The 21,717-nt window shown below is 56.5% G+C and overlaps 7 protein-coding genes across 7 annotated transcripts; all 7 read right to left on the bottom strand.

The window, feature by feature from the left end:
• Window positions 1–522: 522 nt before the first annotated feature.
• JKF63_02917 (uncharacterized protein) lies at window positions 523–1,023 on the bottom strand (the record flags this gene model as incomplete). The annotated part of the gene is made up of 1 exon (XM_067898941.1): window positions 523–1,023. The coding sequence occupies one exon, from the start codon at window positions 1,021–1,023 to the stop codon at window positions 523–525; it is 501 nt and encodes a 166-aa protein (XP_067755385.1).
• Window positions 1,024–2,861: 1,838 nt separating this feature from the next.
• JKF63_02916 (uncharacterized protein) lies at window positions 2,862–5,144 on the bottom strand (the record flags this gene model as incomplete). The annotated part of the gene is made up of 2 exons (XM_067898940.1): window positions 2,862–4,405; window positions 4,436–5,144. The coding sequence occupies 2 exons, from the start codon at window positions 5,142–5,144 to the stop codon at window positions 2,862–2,864; spliced, it is 2,253 nt and encodes a 750-aa protein (XP_067755384.1).
• Window positions 5,145–5,806: 662 nt separating this feature from the next.
• On the bottom strand, window positions 5,807–11,518 carry JKF63_02915 (uncharacterized protein; the record flags this gene model as incomplete). Its single annotated transcript, XM_067898939.1, has 1 exon — window positions 5,807–11,518. The coding sequence occupies one exon, from the start codon at window positions 11,516–11,518 to the stop codon at window positions 5,807–5,809; it is 5,712 nt and encodes a 1,903-aa protein (XP_067755383.1).
• Window positions 11,519–11,993: 475 nt separating this feature from the next.
• JKF63_02914 (uncharacterized protein) lies at window positions 11,994–14,684 on the bottom strand (the record flags this gene model as incomplete). The annotated part of the gene is made up of 1 exon (XM_067898938.1): window positions 11,994–14,684. The coding sequence occupies one exon, from the start codon at window positions 14,682–14,684 to the stop codon at window positions 11,994–11,996; it is 2,691 nt and encodes an 896-aa protein (XP_067755382.1).
• Window positions 14,685–15,765: 1,081 nt separating this feature from the next.
• On the bottom strand, window positions 15,766–16,317 carry JKF63_02913 (uncharacterized protein; the record flags this gene model as incomplete). The annotated part of the gene is made up of 1 exon (XM_067898937.1): window positions 15,766–16,317. One exon carries the CDS (start codon window positions 16,315–16,317, stop codon window positions 15,766–15,768), a length of 552 nt encoding a protein of 183 aa, XP_067755381.1.
• Window positions 16,318–17,221: 904 nt separating this feature from the next.
• Window positions 17,222–17,506, bottom strand: JKF63_02912 (uncharacterized protein; the record flags this gene model as incomplete). The annotated part of the gene is made up of 1 exon (XM_067898936.1): window positions 17,222–17,506. The coding sequence occupies one exon, from the start codon at window positions 17,504–17,506 to the stop codon at window positions 17,222–17,224; it is 285 nt and encodes a 94-aa protein (XP_067755380.1).
• Window positions 17,507–20,063: 2,557 nt separating this feature from the next.
• Window positions 20,064–21,683, bottom strand: JKF63_02911 (uncharacterized protein; the record flags this gene model as incomplete). Its single annotated transcript, XM_067898935.1, has 1 exon — window positions 20,064–21,683. The coding sequence occupies one exon, from the start codon at window positions 21,681–21,683 to the stop codon at window positions 20,064–20,066; it is 1,620 nt and encodes a 539-aa protein (XP_067755379.1).
• Between the last annotated feature and the right edge of the window lie 34 nt (window positions 21,684–21,717).

Genomic DNA, 21,717 nt, shown 5'->3' with positions numbered 1-21,717 from the left:
TGTACGCAAAGGATGCTACAAAAGAATGCGCGGCATCGAGGCAGCGGTGAAGACGAGTCGTAACGGATGTGAACACTGATTGGGACTCCCCCCCATGTGTGTGTGTGTCCGTGTGAACGTGGTTGGGGATGTCTCTCTTCATGTGCCTACGAGTTTACAAAGCCCCCCTTTTTTTCTTCAGGTTTGTTGTTTGTTGTTTGTGTGTCTATCCCAATTCAGAGAAGGGGTGCACTTCCACGACGCGCAGAAAACGGCACATGACTGGATGAAGCAGCAGGGGGAGGGGGGGGGGGGGGGGCAGAGAGCGGCAAAGCATTCCCCAGAGAAGCATAACAGAATCGATGAATGGTGAGCACAGAAATGCAGCGCTCTACCCCCCCCCCCGCCATTGGACGTTCGACCGGGGCGAATTCGCAGCAGCAGTAACGAGGGAAACAGGGTTGTGAGGCACATGCTTGTCCACCTGCCGTGCTCCCGCATCCCCTTCTCACACCTTTTCATGCACACCGTCCAGAACGAGCTCTACCAAAATAGCTCCAGCCCAGCCCAATATGAATGCCCCAGCACTATGGCCTCGATGCCGGTGGGTATTATGGAAAAGATATAAAACACCTGCCAAATGCGCTCAACGTGCGCGGTTGCCTGCCACGACAAGATCAGTAGAAGCGCAGCCGTGCCGTGACAGGTGCCCTGAAACCAGTTATCGACACCAAAGCGAAGCGTTCGGCTTGTCAAAACGCCCCACAGGTTAAAAAACAAGCAGAGAAAGCTAGCAGCGATGCAGAGGTTTGTAACCTGTCGCAGGTAGCGGTACTCGGCCTCGGCGTAGCCGCGCGCCAGAGAGGAGACCTTTATCATGTGGTCGCTACCTCGGGTGACACAGAGTAAGAGACTCAAGTGCACGCACCACATGGCTAAGCGGTACGGCACCAGCACCAACGCATTCCAATTGCGGAAGATAAGCATGAGATTTGCACCGGCACATCGCCGGAAGGCTCTGGTCTCCTGCAGGATGATCGGCATCTTTGAAGGCCGAGGTAAAAGAACGCTGATCCAATCAGGAGCCGCACACACAGAGAGAGAGAGAACACCCCTATCCCCCTCCGCTGTTCTCCCTCTCTTCAGCTTGAGTAGCCTTGTTGTCTGTCGGCGCAAGCAACAACAAAAAAAAGGTCAAAAGACTTCTATCAGAAGCGTGCGTGCGTGCGTGTGTGTGTGTGTATGCAGAAAGGGTGCTCGAATAGGCATGCGATGTGCGCCAATGACATGAATGGCGTGAGAGCCTGTCGAAGTCGCCGGATGGTGCACGCGCTTGGCTATCTCACTGGGCCAGATGTTTTTTTGTTAAGGGGGAGACCTGCTCAGATGTACGCAGAGCGCTGTACGGAAGAGACGGCACCGATGTCGCTCAAAGTGTTTGGTAAAGCCACCTCTGCCCCTCTGATAGCAGCTGTGAGTTTTGGTGGGGGAAGAGGGGTGCCCCGTTTTGAGGAGCTCTCTGTAGAGACATGCGTATGGGATGTGCCCGTGCTTGTATGTGCACGTGTACAGAGAAGAAGGGGTGTAGAGAAGATTATGCTAAGTGCGATTGACCAGACGCTGGTGAGGGAGTGAAGCTGACTTGAAAAGGGAAGAACCGCACACCCATCGTACGGCACTTCATGCATTAACCCCCCGGGGGGGGGGGGGTTAGACCAAAAAAAAAAGGAAGCATCATATCAAATAGGTTTCCTACCCAAGACCAATTATGTGCACATGAGAAAGAAGGAAAAAAAGAAAAAGAAGAGAAAAAGAAGAGAAAAGGGAGCCAAAATTCCCCCGTTTCATCGGTGCACTGCGAGTAGCAACAAGATGGAAGGGGGAGGAGGGTACGACAAGCACACTGACGCGGTCAGATGCGCTACCCGCATACCGACTCTTCACCCCCCCCTTCCCATCAAATTATTGACGGTCATTATCAGGACTTTTCTTCGCTTGCTGCAGCCCCTCTTGAGAGGGAGAGGGAGAGCCGAGCCAAAAAGACAAGTCGGCAAAGAAAGAAAAGAAGGAAAAGGCAATTGACCAGCGTTGTCGTTATCGTCCTCACCACCACCGCCACTACAATAATGGCCACAGCAGAAGCGGCAGCCACACACACACACGCGTGTGCCCCAGATGGGGGAATGCAGCCCACACTTTATAGACACAGATGGGAGGGAGGGGGGGGGGGGGAAGACCGAAGCAAATAACAAGATGGGATGGAACGCTATCTGGGAACCACAGACAGAGAGAAGACGTGGCAAGGGGGCACGTACGGTAACACAGGGAACAACGCCGACGACAGCCAGCCGCAGACTTTCCCATGGCTGCTACTGTGTGGAAACAAAGGGGAAAAGGGGCAGTGAACTATGCCGCTATGCTGGGGATGCCAGCCGCACAACCAAAACGAAGAAGCAAGGGTGGGCGATAGGCACAAGGAGGCTCAAAGAAAAGTCCAAGCACACCTGACAGGAGAGTTGAGATGCGACAACACACACAAAGCAGAGAGGGATTTTTTTTTTGGAGCACAACAACGACAACGAGGAAGAGGATGCACCACGTGAATGGCGGTTCAGCCTCAGCCTTATCCCCAGACAATTTTCTCATGATCCCATCACTCATATATCTGTTAAACAAAAAAAAAGCAGTTGCTCCTATAAGCGTAATAATGAAAGAGAAGCAGCTGAAGCAATAGACAGAGAACAAGAGCAGTGCACTGGCCGGTCCCCAGGTAGTTTAGATCGACCTCGCTCGAGTGTCCTGCGCTGAGAGCCTCAACAATATTTTGCCCCCCCCCCCTCTGTGTGTGTGTGTGCATTTGAGGTTTGGGCCGGTGTCTCGTGTCACGCAACACGAAAGCCGCGCTTCTCCAAGGCTACCCACACGATATCCGCTTCCTGTTTCTCACGTCCCTTCGCACCGACCTCCCATTCGAGCGCACTGCGCTCCTGGACTATCCGACGCTCATCCGGGGGCAGTGAAATGAGCCAGTCTATTTTCTGATCCTCCACCGCCGCGGCGACGGTGACGCCGTAATAGTAGCGCGAGTCCAGCCAGCACAGCGGGTCATCCTGCGCCGCGGGCCAGCGCCTGAACAGACGGGAGTAGAAATTCTGATACCAGTGCTTCTGCGACCAAGGGTTAATGCCTCCAAAGTACTGGGATGCCTTCCACTTCTTCTTCAGCATCTCAGTCGTCGTCAGACCCTGGCACGTCATGTACACGTGACAAACAAGAAGGGGAAAGAAGAAGAGGCCAAGAACGAAGAAGCTCAGGTAAACAATGATCGGCATACCGTAAGAGTAACGCAGAAGCCTCGAGACACTCCACGTCGGATGCAAATAAATAAAACGGATGTTCAGCGCAAAATTGTAGAGAAGGGCGTAGAGAACCATCACATGCAGAAAAAAGAGCGAGCCGAAGAAGTACGGGTAGTTGTTCCGACCGATGCAAGAGTTTGTCCAAGGACAGTGGTGATCCATCTCATCCACGCAGTTGTTGCACACCCTGCAGTGATGTGTACGCGGCCCCCTGGCCACTCGGCAGGTTCTACAGAAGAGAATAGGAAACTCCAGCGTGGGGACGGCCAACTCCGACTCGCTCAGGCGTGGGTTGTACGGCAGAATGCGGCCCGTGTCCGTCTCGAAGTACCGCAGCATTGAATAGAGGGCGGATCGCCTGTGGTTGAACACGCTAGCGGGTACATCGCCGTCGGCGACAGCGCTGCGGAGAGCCTCGGCGGTGGCGTTCTCACCGCCCCCATCGCCGCCCTTCGCCGCTGAAGGCGTCACCATCGTATCGGGCAGCTCTTGCAACTTATCCAGCACAGCCTTCGCGTTAGGCGCGGGGACACGTACGATGAGGACATCACCGCTTTCAGTGATGTTCTTTAGCCGACGTCGCGGCACGACGCCGGGGTTTGTAAAAGCGCACAGCGTCACAAATACAATTGTGACTCCGGACAGAAGCCACAGGCCGATGATGCCTTGCCATGCATACTCGCCAACGTAGGCGACAGTTGTGAAAACGGGGTACGCCATCAGGGCGCCGTAGATGATGGGAAGCGTCCAAATACATGGGCCGGTCACAGCCTGAATGTTTGTCTTGTGGTCGCAGTTGGGCGCTGGGCACTCCCTCGTGCCGAATACCGTCGAGGCGAACATGCGTCGCGAAAAGGGCCAAGTGGGGCCGTAGACGTCTTTCGCATCGCCTTCCAGCTCCTGACCGAGGCCGCAGCGCACGTGAGCGACCTCAGCCACGCGCGCCTCGTACTCCTCCGCCGTCCGGGGTGGGGGGATGCGCGAGAGGGAGAAACTCGGGCCCTCGCTCTCCTCTGCGTACTCGGTGGTAGACAGTGACGGTATCGGTTCGTCGTCAGGCGCGACAACACAGTCGGCAGTCGCACTAGCCGTCTTGCCGCTGCTGCTGCTGCTGCCACCCCTACTGCATCTACCCTCACGACGCAGGGGGTTCAAGAGCTCATTCGCTGCTCCCTCCACGGGAGACTCGAGTACCGCACCACCGCCGTACCTCTTAGTCAAACATGTCGATGTGTCGCAGGCGGTCGTGGGGGAAAAAGACATCATTGGTGCAGCGCGGCCCCGAGGAGCCGCGCCGCGAACCGTGATATTCCATGGCTGGCACTCAAGGTGTGCCACGACTGCGTCACTGCTGTCTTCGACCCCCCGAGCCTCTGGAGAGCGGTGAAGGTCTCTCTTGGCGGAGTTCATCAGGTCCGGCGGACGCGAACAGCGACCCAGAGGCGGGTGAGCAATGGCCTGCCTCTGTATCAATGAACTACAAGTCCTCTCCTCGCTGTGGCAGCTGGGAGCTGGTTGACCCTCCTGGGCGTCGCTGCCATGGGTCGACCCGCTCAGAGAGGCAGCGGCGCCCTGAGGGCAGGTTTTCATGACGGCAACGATGGGCTGCCATTCGTCTGGCTGCGTAACGGCTGCTGAACTCGGCAAGCTGTGGTACGGGAGCGGCGCTGAGTTCTTCGGTGTACCGGGGGGCTGAGCCGTCGCGTGGGTGCTCTCCCGCTCTGAAGCGGTGGTCGGCAACCGCATCGTGCCCCCGCCCTCTGGAGGGGAGTAGTGCGAGGACTGAGCAGCGGGTGACTGCGACATGGATACAGCGCGCCCAACAAAAGTGGGCGATGTGAATGCCAAGATGTTAAGGAGACAAACACTAGCCCTCCCCCCAAAGATCAATGAAAGGAGCGACTCTACTCACTCGCCCATAGAGAAAGCGGCCGCGAAACACCACACATGCACGCGCGCGCAACACAAGAGCACAACGCTATCAAAGAATGCGTAGACGGTAATAGTGATGATGGAAGGGGGAGACTGAGAGATGAAGCTTTAAACACACGCACAGACACACACACATGCATCATCTTTGCTCGTGCGTTGATCGATGCAAACGAGCACTCATGTGCTTTGTGGCTAGTGTTTGCCCTGCGGCCGGTGACATCATCATCGAGCGAAAAGAAGAGGAGGGGAGATGAAGTGCGGATAATTGTCGTTATGTCATGGACCACTTCTGCGTTTGTCCCGTTCTCACCCATGTAGGGAAAAAAGGGGGGGAGGAAGAGGAGGAGGAGGGGCACGCGGAGGAACAACTCGAGTGGTTCTGCTATGCGTTTGCATTACTCTCTCTCTCCGCTTGTATGTGACAACGGTCATTCCTTCTTGCCTTTTTTGATTGCTAACTTGAGGTAATAGAGTCGCTATCGCCGACACACCAACAAGCGCACGGATCTAAACACGAAAATGTAGGAGCCTGCGGCTCAGTGTAACTTGGCCTCTCCGCTCATCATCAGCTGCGCCAGCGGCAACGAAAATCTGGCGGCAATGACGCGACGGCGCGCGGAAGCTGGAGACGTACTCCTGGTGCACGGCAGCAAGAGAGCGTCACTAAGACGCAGCAGTTCAGCTGCTCGCTGCGAGGCCGCATTATTGCCTGCCACTGACCACGGGTTCGTTTTGTCAATTTTCTTTTCCCCCGTCCAATTCCTTGTAGCGGTGGCGCCTGAGGCGCGGCGACCAGAAGGCGAGGGTGCGTGTGCAAGCTGCGCCACACACGCCTCTGTCAACTGGGTGACGGTGAAATCGAGGCCCGCTGCCTCACCTACGCCGGATGCACGCCTTTGAGACAACTCTGAAGAGAGTGGCAAGGCCTGGGAGAATGAGGGTTTGGCAATAGTTGTGCCGCCGAGCTGCAGCCGAACGGTCGGCAAATAGGTGGAGGGTGATACGGTGTCAACAAGCCGCGGCAGCAGCGGCTCCGCCGGCTGCAACAAGCCCCGGAGATAGGCCTGAAAGGCCGCACGCTTCTCCAACGCAACAACGTCCCTGCAACTCGGCTTGTTTGTCGGTGCCCTCCGGTCTCTGACGGTCTCATAGAGAAGGGCGCCCTCCGCATCCACATTGATCGCTCGAGAGTGGTCACCTGGCTGTAAAAGTGACAACCCGTGTGGAAACTCTCTCAGCACCTCCGCATAGAAAGCACCGATGAGAGCGTCCATGTGTGTTCTGAGTGGCGCCCACGCGGCGCGTGCCGCAGCCGAAGTCGTCACCTCTGCCTCCAGACGCTGCTGCGCCTGCTTTGTTGACTTCCCTCGCCGCGTGCCATCTGTGCTGGCAGTGCAGTCCTCTCTCCTGTTGTTTCCCTCAGTCTCTTCCCAATCCCACTGAGCCGATGCATCTCGTTTCGCGAGAAACAGACGTTTGCGGCACTCGACGTCCTGTCGCACGTACTCGGATATCGCAGCCTCGACGGCCGTCGCTACGCACGCCGGGTCTAGGACGTGCGCACGAAGCACAGCAGCCGACACAAGCCCCATGAAGGGCGAAGACGTCGACGAAGGATGAGTAGCACGAGATGACGAGGGCGACTGAGAAACATGCGCTAGCTCTCCCCATAGAGTTCGCAGCAAGTCCACGTAGGACTGTAGGACGCAGCGCTCCGTCAGTGCTCCCGTCTGAGCCGACATGCGGCCTAGTTGAGCGATGGATGCAAAGGCGCTGTGCCGCTGGCGGACTTGGAGCCTTGCGATGTACTGCGGTGCCGCTGCATGCAATGAGCTGAAGCCGATCCAATGATCAAGCAACGCACACAACACGCGCGATGCCTCCTCTTGTGCATTGTCAGCCTTATCGCTATGTCCGTTCGCACTGTTCGCTGCACCTCTGCCGAACGCGGCAAGCCGAGCTGCTAACTGAGCTGCCTGGCGCACCTCCACCTCCAGCAGTGGGGCAGCAGCGTCTTGCTGAAACACAACAACAGGCAGGTAGCGCGGTGTGTCCGCCACGGACAGAGATGTGCCGCCTGAACCCTTCTGGGAACCACTGCGGGGTCGTCGGCGATTGGGAAAAACCCTATCTCGCGACGGAGCGGCAGCACGACGGCCGCCACTCGGCCCAAGATTGGGAACGAGTGTGCCCGCATCGTTGTCCACCCCCACGTCGCTATCGTCGCCTCCATTGCCGTCCGAAGTCTCGATGTCATCGCAGATGACATCGCGGTCGTCCGCGCCCCCTCGTCGCCTCTTGCCTGTGCGCAGTTGGGTTCCGCCGCTTCGCACCGCGGCAGCGCATGCGCGTACCCGATCTCTCGACACAGTAGTGCGAGAAGCCTTCATCTCGGCAGCCAAACCGACATCGTCAAGGCCGCACCGACCTCCACGAGTGCGCCTCGGGGTCTTCCGTGTCCGTGCGCCAGCGACCGCCGTGGTAGCTTTGTCGCTGCCAAAGCCTGTGGCAGTCTGGATGTTAAACCCTTCAAAGGCATTCGGCCGCCGCGCCACCAGATCCAGTGTGTGCATTATTAATTGGGTCGTGCGAACTGTAAAGCCTTGACTGGTGCAAGCGGCAGTGTCTAGATGCCATGAGAAGGGCGTCACCTGATACAAGCGCGCCGCGTACCCACCTGCACCGCGAGTGGCAGTGGGGACTTTGTCGTCGCAGGTTGAAGAAGACTCCGCAGAGTCGTGTGGGGTGCTAACCCCGTTCGTTTCGATCACGAAGACCATCAAGAGAAAAGGCAGCTCCACTGCTGCGTGAGAACCTACGGAGGACACCGGCAGGGGCGCATCGCACACCGCCGGTGACACCATTGTTGTCCACTCAAGATGCACTCTAAAGGCGTTCATCTCTGCCGCGTGCTCAATTTGCACGTTTACAGTCCCTCGCAAAGGTGATTGAGGCGCTCCGAGTTCTGCAGGAACCACGCCGTCGCCTAGAGAGGAGCGCTGACGTGCCTTGTCACGGCCACCGCCAAGACTAAATCCTTGGTCCTCTCTGGTGCTCTTCGAGCACCTTTCCAGGCGCATATCATCACCCGAGGGCAACGCCGAGGGTGCCCACACGGAACGGAGAAGCGTGCGCTCGGCCTCGCGAAGACGCAACGACACGAGACCCGTTTCTCGAAGCAGTCTTGTGTCAGAGACGTGGTGCGACAACCACGTCAACGCCGCAAGTGAGGCGGAGCCGTATTGAGTTCCAAAGTGGTGCACCATGTCGCGCCCGGTTTTGGAAGCAATCTTGACAGTATCACGCCCCTCGACGCTGTTCGTTGTGCCAGTACCCACGCTATTCAGTATGCGTTGCACCGACGAGACAGACGATAGCAGCAGCCGCTCCTCTGCAATAAAGTCTATCAGCGACATCGGTGCGTTGCGCAAGAGAGACGGACTGCCGAATGTCCAGTACATGGCCAGCGTTCGAGCAACACTCCCAAGACGAGATGCAACCCCCTCCAAACACTTAGCACTCTGTCCTCGCAGCGGCGACCGCCGCGACGATCCCTGCTCAGGCTCGCATCCCACCTTCCGCTCCATAGCGGCGGTCTTTGACGTCTCGTCTCTGCAACTTGGACACGAGCTTTCGACTGAGCCCCAAATCAGATGCTGCAGTATAGCAGCGGTGATGGCGAGGCGGGCTCGCAACGCAGACGGAGAAAGTCTTCGCTCCCCAGCTGCAGCAACAGACGGAGCAGTGGCATCAACTGACGGTCTCTCCTCCCCATCCTTCGCCTCCAGCGCCGCTGTCTGTAGAGTCTCTGCAGACATCAGCACGGCAGACACAGTGCCAACGGCGCCGCCGCGCAAGCTCAGACTGGGTGGGCTGGCCTTCGTAACGATGATGTCGAGTACAGAGGGGGTGGTCACAGTGTCACCTGCTGGGTACGGCGATGAAGACAAACTCTGTGAAGACTCTGGAGACACCGCAAACGCGGCACTTGTCCAGCAGGCGAAGACGCGACAAACATAGTCGTGCAGCGCATCAGACTGGTGAGGGTCGCTCCGCAGCCAGCAGTACTTGACCTTGCGCTTGACCTCACTTGAGCAGAGTAGCTGAGACGACGTCGGGTCAGTGATAGAACGCAGACAAGTGAAGATGCAATCTCGTGTCACCTGCGTCGCCTCCCACATCACACTTGACGAGCGTGATGATGGCCACAGAGCACGCCTCACTAGACGAGGCTTCATCATCTCGCATGTCTGTGGATGCTGGGAGGGTGGTACGGCGGTTTTTAAGGACGTAAAAACACAGTACAGCTGAGAAAGCCACGACGCCGTGAAGAACGTCTGCAGCGGCTTCGGCGCTGAAGACGACGTCACGGTCACACCGCGAGGACACTTGTCGGCGGTGGGGACCTCCACCTTGACGGGGCCCTCCAGCGCCTGCGACTGATCCTTCAACGCAGACTTCTTCATCGAGGTGGGGAGGCCGTACGTGTTGTCATCCGTCCCCTGTTGTGCCAAGAGCTGCCGCCCCGAAACAGCACGCACCCAGACATCTAAAAGTGGGCTAGCGCACACCTCCTCAGTATCACGTTTGACATTTGAGCGGCATCTTGCATTAACACCGCGACCATCATCACTAGGGAGCACAGCCGCCACCAGGGGGCACATCCAGGAGCACGCCTCCCTGGACGGATCCCCTACGATGACCGCGTAGCCATGTGGTGCTTTGTGCGCAGCACCGCATGCAACCACGTCCGAAGAAGAGAGGCTGGCGGAGGGACGCGTCAGAGACCAACCGCACGATGCGACATTCCTAAGCGAGCAACGCATAGCTGTGAGGGCCGTGTCGGGGCGAAAAGCGGTCTCATCGAACGCGGCAGCCACAAACTCCAAGTGCACTGTGACGGTGCGACGGCCAGTCGTGGCGGCCGGTGCGAATGGAAGGGATTGTGGCTGTTGCCCCGCAGGAGTCGCGTCGGTCGAGCCATCTGGGTATGCAAAAGAGAGAATAAATGGCTCCCATTCACGACACTCGAGATTGTCCGACACCGTGGAGGCCAAAATACGATCGGTCGCTGGTAACGCCTCGGCTGTATTAGTGACGCTGCTGCTGCTTGCTTCAGCTGCGGTAGTGGTTATAATGGCGGCAGAAGATGCCGGTGTCAGTGCATGCAGCACCTCTTGCGCCGGTACCCCTGAGAGGGCGCCACCTTTTGCCGAAGCCGATGTGCTTATGTTAAGGACACGGCCGCCTCTCGCGCTGTTGGGCATTGATGAGGGATGCACCGCTGGCTGCACTGCTGTCGAGGACAACACCGGGAGTGACCCAGCCGCGCGGCCAGTGCCCGGGCGGAGCAGCAGCACTCGGCGCGGTGCACCGGCTCTGCTGACTGATGTGTTTAACGGCGTAGCAGTAGAAGCCTCTAGGATAGGCGGCGCTGCGGTCGTCCTGATATGTGTGGAGAGACTCATGGTGCTTGGCGTCGCCGCCGCTGTGTGGGCGTTGGCCTCCTCCATCACATTAGCGTGTGCGGGGGGCAGGTCGCCCCCCTCTGATGCCTCCATGCGGGGAGACGACACAGGCGATGAGGGCAGTGACGAAGAGTCAAAGTGCAACACTAGTCTGTCGCCGTTGCCGTCATCGACTTCATCTTCGAAGACACCCTCGAGGGCACCGGTAGCGCTGCTAGCGAAATCGCATGGATGAAGTGATGTTGAGGCGTCGGTGTCAGTGGAGGTTACCCCCGTCCCCCCGCAGCGACGCGGCTGTACAACCGCTTCCTCTCCACGAGATGGGTGGCGGTGATTGTTCAACGACTTGGCCAGCCCCGTTACCTCCCCTGGGCCCATACGGAGGTGGCGAATCGGTTGACGACAGGGCCGCCAGCTATACCGTTGCACCTCGATGCATCGTGACGGAGCGCAGCCTTCGCAAGACACGCCGTGTCCGACGCCGGCAGACGATGGCCATATCCTCATTGCACTGGAAGCCCCATCTGCGGAGGTGTCGGTACTGTCGCCTGACGCCTCTTCGACAAAGACTCTGCGCAGTACATGATGGCGAGCGACGTAGATTAGCAACGCACATGAATGAGCCGCTGATGACAAACGTGCATCACAATCCCCAACCGCTTGACCAGTTGCCATATAATGGCTGTCGATTGTCTCCACATCCACGCAAAGATGCACTTCACTCGTCCATGTGTCCGTGTGGGGATGAAACAAAAAAGTTAGCGCCGCCTCAGCGTGCATCGCCGCCGTTTCTGTGATTGTATATAGATGCAAATGGTGGTGGTATGGAGAGGGGGAGGGAGGAGAGGGGGAGGGGGGTTTGGCACTTCGGGGTCGCCGAGCGGGTGATCAAGAGAACGCGTAGACGATAAGCAGAGGAGAGGAAGAAGCTTGTGAGAGAAGCATCTGTGACGAGCATTTCGAGTACACGAAACTCGACATGCGTGGAGATTTCACGATATGCCAAGGCAGCTGCATTACTTCGTTGTCTGCGTTAGAGCACAGCATACGCGTTGGTGGAAGAGAGCGCGTGTACAGAATTCCATATTGATGGCGGGGGAGGGGGGGGAATAAAGGCCAGGGAGAGAATGCGATATCTGGACAACACACACACACACACACACACTGGCATTAAGATAAAAACCCAAAGCAGGTTGTTAGATTACGCGTATCGATTTAATGCGAAGAACAAATGACGCGTACGAACTGGTCGCACTCACGAGATGCCCTGCTTGAGCGCCTTGTAAACCACTTGGACACGCTTCATGAACTGCTCGAGCATCACATCCGTCGAGGAAAACGAGTTGGGCGTCGAGAGTGCCACGTGTGATGGCGCTGATGCATTAGCTGGCAACGCTGAGGATCGGCAAACAGCCGTACTCCGAGCTATTAGTGCTTTGGCAGCATCGCCGTCTGCATTTGCCGCTAGTGCTGCCTGCGGCTCAGCGGCGGCAGAGCCATCAAAGCTTGTGCCTGCAGCGACGACATCAAAAAAATTAGGCAGCCACCGCTTCGAGACGTTCTCGTCTACAAAATAAAGTGACATAAACTTGATCAGTAGTTGGCGCAGTGCACTCGTATCCACCTGCAAATCGTGCGCGCTGCGGCCATCTCCTCCAAAGAAAAGCTGCGTCAGTCGTGACGCAGACAGCTGAAAGATCAATCGTAGCAGCAGAATGCGCGTGAAGAGGCCGATCGTCTTGTTTGTGTTCTCCAGATCGAGGCCTCGAAGCAAACCCAGGTTGTATACGTTGTGTTCCATCAGGTCTGCGATGCAACACGAAAAGTTGAAGTAGCCAATGACATCGGCTCCTTCGATTCGGATGGCCTTGAATCGGTCCCAGATAGCGAATTGAAGCGTCTTCACGCACGCCGACTTTGCACTGCAGAAGCGCATCAGCACTTGGACGTAGTACGGGTTGTACCTGCGCTCCTGGCAGGAGCACTGCAACAGCACCGCGCACACGTCATGGAAGCGTGTGTAGCGCGGGTCGCGGTACATGAGCATCGTGAAGCATTCCAGGTCGTCTGTGGCACTTGCGATGCACTTGAAGATATCACGCTTGTGTTCTGTGTGGAGACGCTGACCGTTCAACGCCTTTTCCTCTGTGCGCATGCGCGCCACCCTCTCGCGTTTAAGCTCCACCTCGTCCACCTCATCTACCGGTTCGCTCTCGTCGTCTCCAGTCGAAAGACGGTGCGAGGTTGGAGGTAAGCAGCTGCGCCCATCCTCCTTAATCCCTGAGATCCGACCGGAGGGCGTAGTTGCGCTCGCCGCCGCACTGTAGTCCCCCTCAGCGTCGTAGCTCAACGCGTCATCCATCATCACCCCTGGCATGTACCACCGCGGTGGCTTCGCTGACGACGTCACCTGCAACCACGTCAGCCCTGACATGATGTTGGTGGTCAGCACCAGGCGCTTCATTGTGCGACGCTGCGTGGCGGTAGCCTTCTCCTGACCCGGTAACAACGAGCAGAGGTCCTCCAGCATGGCTTCGACTGGAGCAGCCACCTCGGTTGTCGTCCGGCGGGCTCTGCAGGTGCGACCAGAGGCAATGTCACTCATCACCTCCACTAGCGCAGCGAATCGAGCCGTGCCGGTTATGTTGCGCATCTCAGCAGATGCACGCCGCGCCACCTGCAAGGAGGCCTCCAGCTCTGCGGGGCTCTCCTTGAGTAGCTTCTCACCGCACGCGCGCATCAAAGCCAACCCACAAGCGCACGCGCAAACAGCCTGGACTGCTACCACGGAGCCCGCGTTTGGAGAGGAGGAGGAGGTAGACGCCTTCGCACTATCTCCCTCGCCCTGCTCCATGAGACGTGTCCCCTGACGAAGCAGTGTTCGGAGCAGTGACATGATAAACACAACGTCCACGCCATACAGGAGGTATAGTTGCGCTAGCACCATAAGTGTATTGCCTGCAGCCGCCTCCTCCGCGGCAGCCAGTTGTGCCTTCAAAGAAAGGCTAACACGCTCCACAAGCTCAGAACCAACCTGGCTTCCATGCAGAAGCTGCATCCCTCGCAGCAAACCCGCGAACGGCAACGTGCCGGTTGTGCTGAGCGGACCTGCCTCCAGGCGACAGAGACGTTCGATCTGCTGAGCAAGACCCTTCACGACACTCGCTCGAGACACACCTGGTGTCAGCATGTAGTCGCTCAAATCCTTCGTGAGGTCGACGACATTCGCCGTCGTCAGCTTATTCACAAAGCGACGAACTTTCTCTGTCACCTGAGGAGGGACGGCGGTCGTGTCTGCGGGTGAGGAGGCGGGAAAGGCTGCCGCCACAACAGAAGCCGTTGCGGGTTCAGCACCGGCAACAGCGCGACTACCAGCACTGGACTTGGCCGCGTCTGCCTTTAGGCCGGCAAGAGATTTTTTCCTCTTGACAAGTACACTATCTGTCCCAGGCACACACATCGCGCCCTTGTCTTTTGAGGCCGCATCGACCTTGTGGCGCTTGATGTCCTTCGCATCCCTGGACGTGGCGGCCCTCCCCGCCCGCTGGCGTTTACGCTCTCGCTCATACGGCTCAGCTGCCCTACGCTCCCGCGCCTCTTGTCGCGTTTGCTGACATCTCTGGACCCATCGCTCATGTTTCAATATACGGGATTGTTTCTTCTCAAGTCTTTCCTGTCGACGCCGCGCCTTGCGCTCACGCTGACGATCCGCGACGGGATCGACATCCAACGTTGAAACCGAGGCCTGCGGCGTGCCAGCATAGTCACGATTGTGATCATGCCGCTGCTGCCGCGGCTGTTGCTGCTGGTGCGACCCGTAGCTGTCATGGGAAGAGCGAGGCGTTAAAGATCGACCATGGCCACCGCGATCGTCACGGCTGCTGCGCCGCTGCTCCTCTCTCCGGCGGCCATTACGAGAATCAAAAAGACTCCCAGCACGGCTCATGGACGCTGCCGTAAAACACACCAAATGTGAAACGGGACCTGCACAATGCAGAGGGGGGGAGGGGGGAGGGGGGGGTCAACCTCGGGGTTATAACACGCACCTGCCGGACGCAGCTCCACAATCGCACACGCGCACTGTGAGAGAAACGGAAAAAAAAAGCGGGGGAGGGGAGGGCAAATATAAACACGCGTACGACAATGAGCGTGGGAGTTGAGGTGAGGAAGAACGGGAAGAAGACCATGCAAGAATGACTTCGCAGGGGGGGGGAGGAGAAGGGGGAGAGAGAGTTGAAAGCAGATCGGGAACTCGAGCCCTGGTGGCACGTGCAAAAACGGCAAACCCCTAAAAACACACCCAACAATACATGCGGGTCCTTTCCCGTATGACTTTGTGCTGCGCACACTGGTTGGTGATCCACCGACATGCACATGGCAGCCCGCCACCACAAAGAAACGAGAAAGGGGGTCCCCGTATAAGGACAGGGAGACGCGATAGAGTGTTCGTGTACAAAGTCAGAGGTAAGGGTAAGGATAGTGAAAGAAAACACTGCGGGAGGGAGCTCAGCAGAGGAGCAGCAAGTCGATGTGCATCAACGGGTGTACACATAGACGACTCCTACATAATATATATTTTTTTTACCCACCGCGACCATCTCTGTTCACACAACATCATACATGAATCGACCCCCAACACGCCAGCCGCAGTGCGTCACAGGTCCTTCGCGTTGTGGGACAAAACAGCTCTGCGCACGCACACTAAAGCAATACTGAGCTATTCACCTGAGCAACGCCTCCGCCACGCACATCATATGCCTACTCCCGCTGCGCAGGTATACCCAAAGCCGAGCCCGTTACACATCACTGACAACGTGGTGAAAACATTCCTCCCTCCCTCCCTCCTCTCCTCTCACATGTCGTGAATTGTTTGACCTCGGCCACCCATCCGTAATGGCTTGGCATTGGCAAGGGTAGAGGAGCTGTTCAGCTTTCCCACGAGGCCGCCAGCCCACACGGACACCCTAAACCGAGGTGACCGCGGCCATCAGGGATATGATCGCATAAAATGAATAGACAAGCGACAATCAGTCTACAATCTGGGGTAGGCGCCAAGCCCGCCGCACATTGCAGCCGCACCAGACCATCGACGCCAACGTGCATGTGGACCAAAAGGAAAGAAACTTTCCAGCCTCGCCAATAGTACACAGGCTCATGAAGAATACGCCGCGCTGACGACGCTTCTCCGGCGCCAAAAGGAGGTTCACGAGGCCTTCGGTCATGGGCCGACAGAGAGTGTCGAGGATCCAGTCCACCTCAAAATCAGTTGCCCGTGCTGCGTAGACAAAGCGCCCACCCACTACTCGGTAACAGAGCGTTAGCGTCATTAACGTGAGTAACGACAGGGACACAAATGAGGTGAAGCTTGTGAAGAGCAGTGGTGCAGAAATCGAAGACACGGCAGCGCCGCCATTCCCACTGCAAGTGGCAAGTGCCAGAGAGCCGCACACCACCACACTAGCGATAGACACCACTGCCGTGGGCAGCGTGAAGAACCCATTTGCCAGATAGTAGAGAGTCAGCTGGTGAAGCTGCTTGTCGAACAAAACGACAAAATCGCGAAGTGGCATACACGGCATGGCTCCTCGTGTGTGTGTGAAAGAGAGAGAGCAGAGCAGAGATGACTGATGAATATGTTCGGTGTGTGTGTATCGGGAAAGAGAGGGGGGAGGGAAGGGGAGGAAGATGGAGCCGCTTGCTTGCCTCTTCTAGAGCCTACACATGATAAGAGAGACGTTTTACCGTCTCCCGCTTGCTGGACTCTCCTCCCCCCCCCCCGGTGTGTGTGTGTGTGTGTGTGTAAGTCGATAATGACGCAGCTGATCTCTCACTTCCCTGCGTAAGAAGAAAGAGCAACGGGACCGGAAAGGGACGAGAAACATGAAAACACGTAGCATGGTGACACAAGAGGGAAGGGGAGACACATACATACAGACCGCTAACGCCACATCTCGTCGCTATTGCCCCTAAAGAAAGAGCAGAACGCTCGAGTGCACACCCGTTACGGCCACATGGGGTCTTGAGAAACTGGAAACGTCTATTAAAACAAAGAAGCAAAGCTTTTTAGACGGAAAAGGCCAAAACCATCACTGCTCAGTCATCGCTCACCCCTCCCTCCCTCCCCCCCTCCCCCCCCCGCCGCGTGGGCATGTAGCCACAGAAAGGAACGTTGCCCAGGCGCTTTTATGTTTTTTTTGGGGGGGAGGGGGGAGGGAGGGAGAGAGGGAAGCGCACAAACATGAAAACTACAACTGACACAACATACGGAGCGGGCAAAAAAAAAAAAGCAGCTAGTACGCCGTGCGGTAAAGATGAGCATACAACGGCCACGTACCAGCAGCAGGATTGGAGTGCCGCTCTTACAGCCGCCCCGAATCAGTCACTTCCCTCTTTTTTTGCTGCTGCTGCTGTGGTGCGCAAAGAACCGCAATATACAGGGGAGCACACGCAACCATGCCCCGATATCAAGGCTGTACCCCCTGGTCACTTACCGGCGAGATCTCTTCGCATGGAACCCACCATGTTGTTGTACCGGCTCACTTCTGCAAGCTCTTGTCGCTTCGCCTCCAACATGCGACCGCCCTCCTCTGTCAGGTACCGCTCATATTGGGGAAACATCGATGCGAGACGCTTGTACTGAGCGTAATTGGCCCAACCGAAGAGCCCAGTGCAGAAGCACGCATACCAGGCAAACGGATGACTTCGGCAGCTCGCTGCAAAACTGAAACTACGCAACTTGCGCACAATACGATAGACACCGTGCGCCATACCGAGGAGAAGCTCTCCTTCCTCCCTCCTCCCTCTCCCTGCTGCTGCTGCTGCTCCCCCTCCCCCTGACTCTTTGGATTAGAGATATATCGCCAAGTATAGAAAATAGTGTGTGATATGAGAAGCGAGGCTACCCTCAAGAGAACAAAAAAAAAAAAGAGCAGCAGCAATTTGTGTGTGTGTGTGTGTATTTGAGGGGGAGAGAGGGAGAACGCACAACAATAGTCAACAGAGAGAGCCGTGCGCCTCCTACTCGTCTACGGTCCGTGTCACCTCTAAAGATGTCCGGGAAAGGGGGGAGAGAAGATTCAGGGTATGAGTGTGTGTAGTAAAGTGGAAGTAGTGGCCGCGTTCACGTAAAATGAGAGAGAAAATGGCGGAGAGAAAAATGAAAAACACATGACCACATTCAGGGGGGGGGAGGAGGGGGGAGGGAAGATTGCAAGGATGGAGGACAACCCCCTCTTCGTGTCAGCGCACGTGCCTCAGTTGCCCTACATCAACTCAGAGAATGAAAGCGCACACACGCTACGAAGAATACTGTTTGATACCGATGGGATCCCTCTACAGAAGAAAAAACAAATCTTACCACACGCCAAGGTCGACACTGGGCTCACCATCGCAGGCAACGGGAGTGTAGAACAAATCCAGTACCAGTCTGTCTGTCTGTCTGTCTATATAAAGCGTGCTTGCCTCCTCCCCTCTTCCTCCTCCTCCTCCCATGTGCCTCTTCGCTCGGGCAAGTCCACTTTTCCGAGATCCTTTGGCGTTATGAAAGGCTTCTCAGCAATCAGGAACGTTTCTTTCCTATTCAAAGCTTTTGCCAGCACGTGTCTCGGTATGTATGTGTACGTGTGTAGGTGTGTGTGGGTGTGGGTGTGGGTGTGTGTGTGTGTGTGTGTGTGTGTGTGTGTGTACGTGTGTACGTGTGTGTGTGTGTGTACGTGTACTACTATTTTTCAAGAGAGCTTTTCTTTTGCAAAGTACACTTCGGAAGACAATTTTTTCAAAAGAGGAAGCACAACAATAGAGAGAGAATTGTAGAGTTACCCCCACACGCACGTACACAAACGTACCCCACATTCGCTGTGTATATCCCTCCCCCTTTTTTACGTTCTGAGTGTGCGTACACCTGTGTCGGGGAGAGGGACATAACTCGATCTGTTCGGTGATTTCTCTAACAGAGGAGAGTCGGCCTCGCTCTTGCCCCCACCACCGCGCCACTACCGCACCCTAAGGTGCCCACAGCCCCGTCGCCCCTGAGAAACAGAAGCACAATGTAAGAGAGAGAGGGAGACTAATAAAAGCATCCAGACAGGAGACGGAGACGGGCGGATGGGTGGTGGTGGTGGTGGTGGTGGTGGGGGGGAGGGGGGGAGGGGAACAACGTTACGAACGGAGTCTTTTTTTTAGGTGTAGTGGATAGAAATCCGGACACACATGGGCGCGCATGAAAATTCTGGAGGAGGAGATGAGCCAAGTAAAGAAATAAAATATAAGCCTCGGACACACTCGCAAACACACACACACACACACACACACATACAAACGCACACAGACAGACACGGTGTGTACTTACTTTACAGCAATGCATGGCAATGAAGCGCCACTACAACAAAACAGCCTTCATAATAAAAATGAGAAGGTGTAGTAGTCGCATTGAGTGGATTCCCCCGTCTTTTATAAATCCAGACATCTTTCCGGGGGAGGAGGCACACGCCTGCGTTTAACTCTCTTTTTTCACTACAGAGGAAGGGAGACGTGCGAGACCTTCAGCGCTACGGCGGCGGTGCACTACGCACACAACGACACACACACACACACACACACGCACCGACAAAAAAACATCAGCATATACAAAAGATAGTTCGTCAGCAAATAGTGAAAGAAAACGGGGTGAGGGAAAAAAAAGGGCAAGCTCTCTAGCCAGAAAAAAATGGTCTCCCGAAGGGAATGGGGCACAATCCCTTACACAACGTTGCCGTACACCCCGCCCTTTCCCTACAACAAAACCTCCTGCCCATGGAAGAATCCTGTACGCAAACCTCTGCGTGTGTGTGTGTGTGTGTGTGTGTATGCACGCGCACGCGTACGTAATTGGGAAGAGGGGTAGGCTCTCTTACCCACTCGCACAAGACGGCAAAAAAGGGGGAGGGGCACATCGAAAGAATGAAGAGCTTCCAAACGCGGCCATGGGGCAATAGCAACCGCAAGGCTGACGAGGTGTACATGCGAACGTTGACGAGCACAAGAGAACAAAACAGCATGCGCGTGAGCATGAGCGATTTACCGAATCTGGAAGCCGGCAGGGAAATACATGCCGACCGGCTCGCCTGCAGGTCTCCCTCTTCCTTTTCTATCCGCTCGCATCGCCCACCCTCCGCTCCGACCACAGGCACAAACACACACACACACACACAAGCACACTCCTCATCCTGCTACACAAATTTTCTTCACCCTGCGTACGCCTCTATTGTACAATCTTTTGCTGTTGTTTTTCCTTAAACGTTGGCCAGTATCCTCCTCGAGAGACACCTACCCCGTTGATTCTCAGATTTTAAAAACTGAACTGCCCGCCGCCGACGTTGGAGTTTCCCTGTGCGAAATCCATCATGCCGGCACCCCCAGCGCTGTCCACCAGGCCCACATCGTCCTCAGTCGTGAAAAAGCTCTCCAGGATCTGAAGGGCAATGTTGTACACGTTCTTGTCAGCGTGCGTCTGCAGATGCTCAATGGAATCTATTCCACCACACTCCATTACCTGCTTCGCTATAATATTCTCTTCGGTGCTGCCCGACATCTTCTCATCCTCACCGGCTTGGAGGAAGCACTGCACCGCCTCCAGCGCAACCGTCACGATCTTCGGGTCGTAGGTACGCAGAGTCTCGCACAATGCTGGGATAACGCCGATATTGACAAGGTACTTCAACTGCACAGCTGACCCGCAGAATGCGACGTTTGCGATAGTCCACACCGCTTCCTTCTTTACGTCGAGCTCTGGCGCACAAAGACACTCCATGATGGGGATAAAAATGTTCGCGTTCACGAGTGCTTCGATCTGGTAGGCCGGCCCAGCAGCGATGTTGGAAAGAGTCCAACATGTCTCCTTGCGCAGCGCGCGCTTTGGGTGGCGCAACAACTCAGCCATGGCCGGTAAAGCACCACTGTTGATGATAACCTGAGTCTGCTCGTCTGTGCCCGCGGCGACGTTGCCGATTATGCGAATCGCCGGCAGCTTCACATTCGTACTTGGAACGGACAGCAGCTGCACAATACGTGGAATAGCGCCAGCCTCAAGAACGGCCTGAACACGATCCGCTGGGCCGTCACTGATATATGATATACCCCACGCAGCATCAACAATGAGCTGATCATCTGCGCTGTTCAAAAGATCCACCAGCATCGGCAGCGCGATTGCTACACGTTCCAGCGGCGGCAGCGGCTTGCAGCGGCACAAATTCGACACGGCCCATGTAACGTTGCGTAGAACGTGGATTGGCTGCTCCTTCACGCTGAGCACGTTCAGCAGTGCAACCATGGCGCCGTGGTTCAACGCCTCGTCTCGGCAGGCCGCTCCCTCACCAGAAAGATTGCCGATCGCCCATGCGCTCTGATCGCGGCAGTCTGCGTTTGGCGACCCCAGCAGGGCCACAAAGCGGGGAATCGCGCCACAGGAAACGAGCAACATTGTGTTCTCTGACGTGCCTGCAGCGATGTTCGTCAAAGCCCAGGCAGACTCGAACTGCAGCTCCGGGTAGTCATCACGCTGTAGCAGGGCCACCAAGTGCGGAACCACGCCGCTCGATGTCACGGCATCATACGGTGGGTCCTTCTCGACAGAGAGTATTTTGCGGATCAGCAGCGTACCCTGAAACACCTCGCGGTCTGTCGAGCCTCTCATACACATCTCGACGAGGGTGGGAAGTAGCTGTAAGGGCACTGAAGCAGGTGTAGACCTGGCATCGTACGACCACACGTCATCCGGGTTGCACACCTTCGCTACATGGCCGTTACCACCAAGCATATCAAGGTCTTCCCGGTCCTCGGCGCGCAGGTGCTTCATAACCTCACCGTGGGCCTTGTGGCGCACCGACATGAGCTGCCGCTGGCGACGCTCAGCACCTGCTTTGGTGCTGACGGCCTGTTTGGCACCTTTCTTCTCCTGGTTGTTGAACATCGCGTCGTTTGTGTGTGTGTGCTTGTGTGCTTGT

This window comes from Porcisia hertigi, chromosome 30 (genome assembly GCF_017918235.1).
Source record: "Porcisia hertigi strain C119 chromosome 30, whole genome shotgun sequence".
Classification (NCBI taxonomy): Eukaryota; Euglenozoa; class Kinetoplastea; order Trypanosomatida; family Trypanosomatidae; genus Porcisia; species Porcisia hertigi.
Note: the sequence above shows the minus strand (reverse complement) of the source record. Positions and strands in the feature narration are given on the sequence as shown.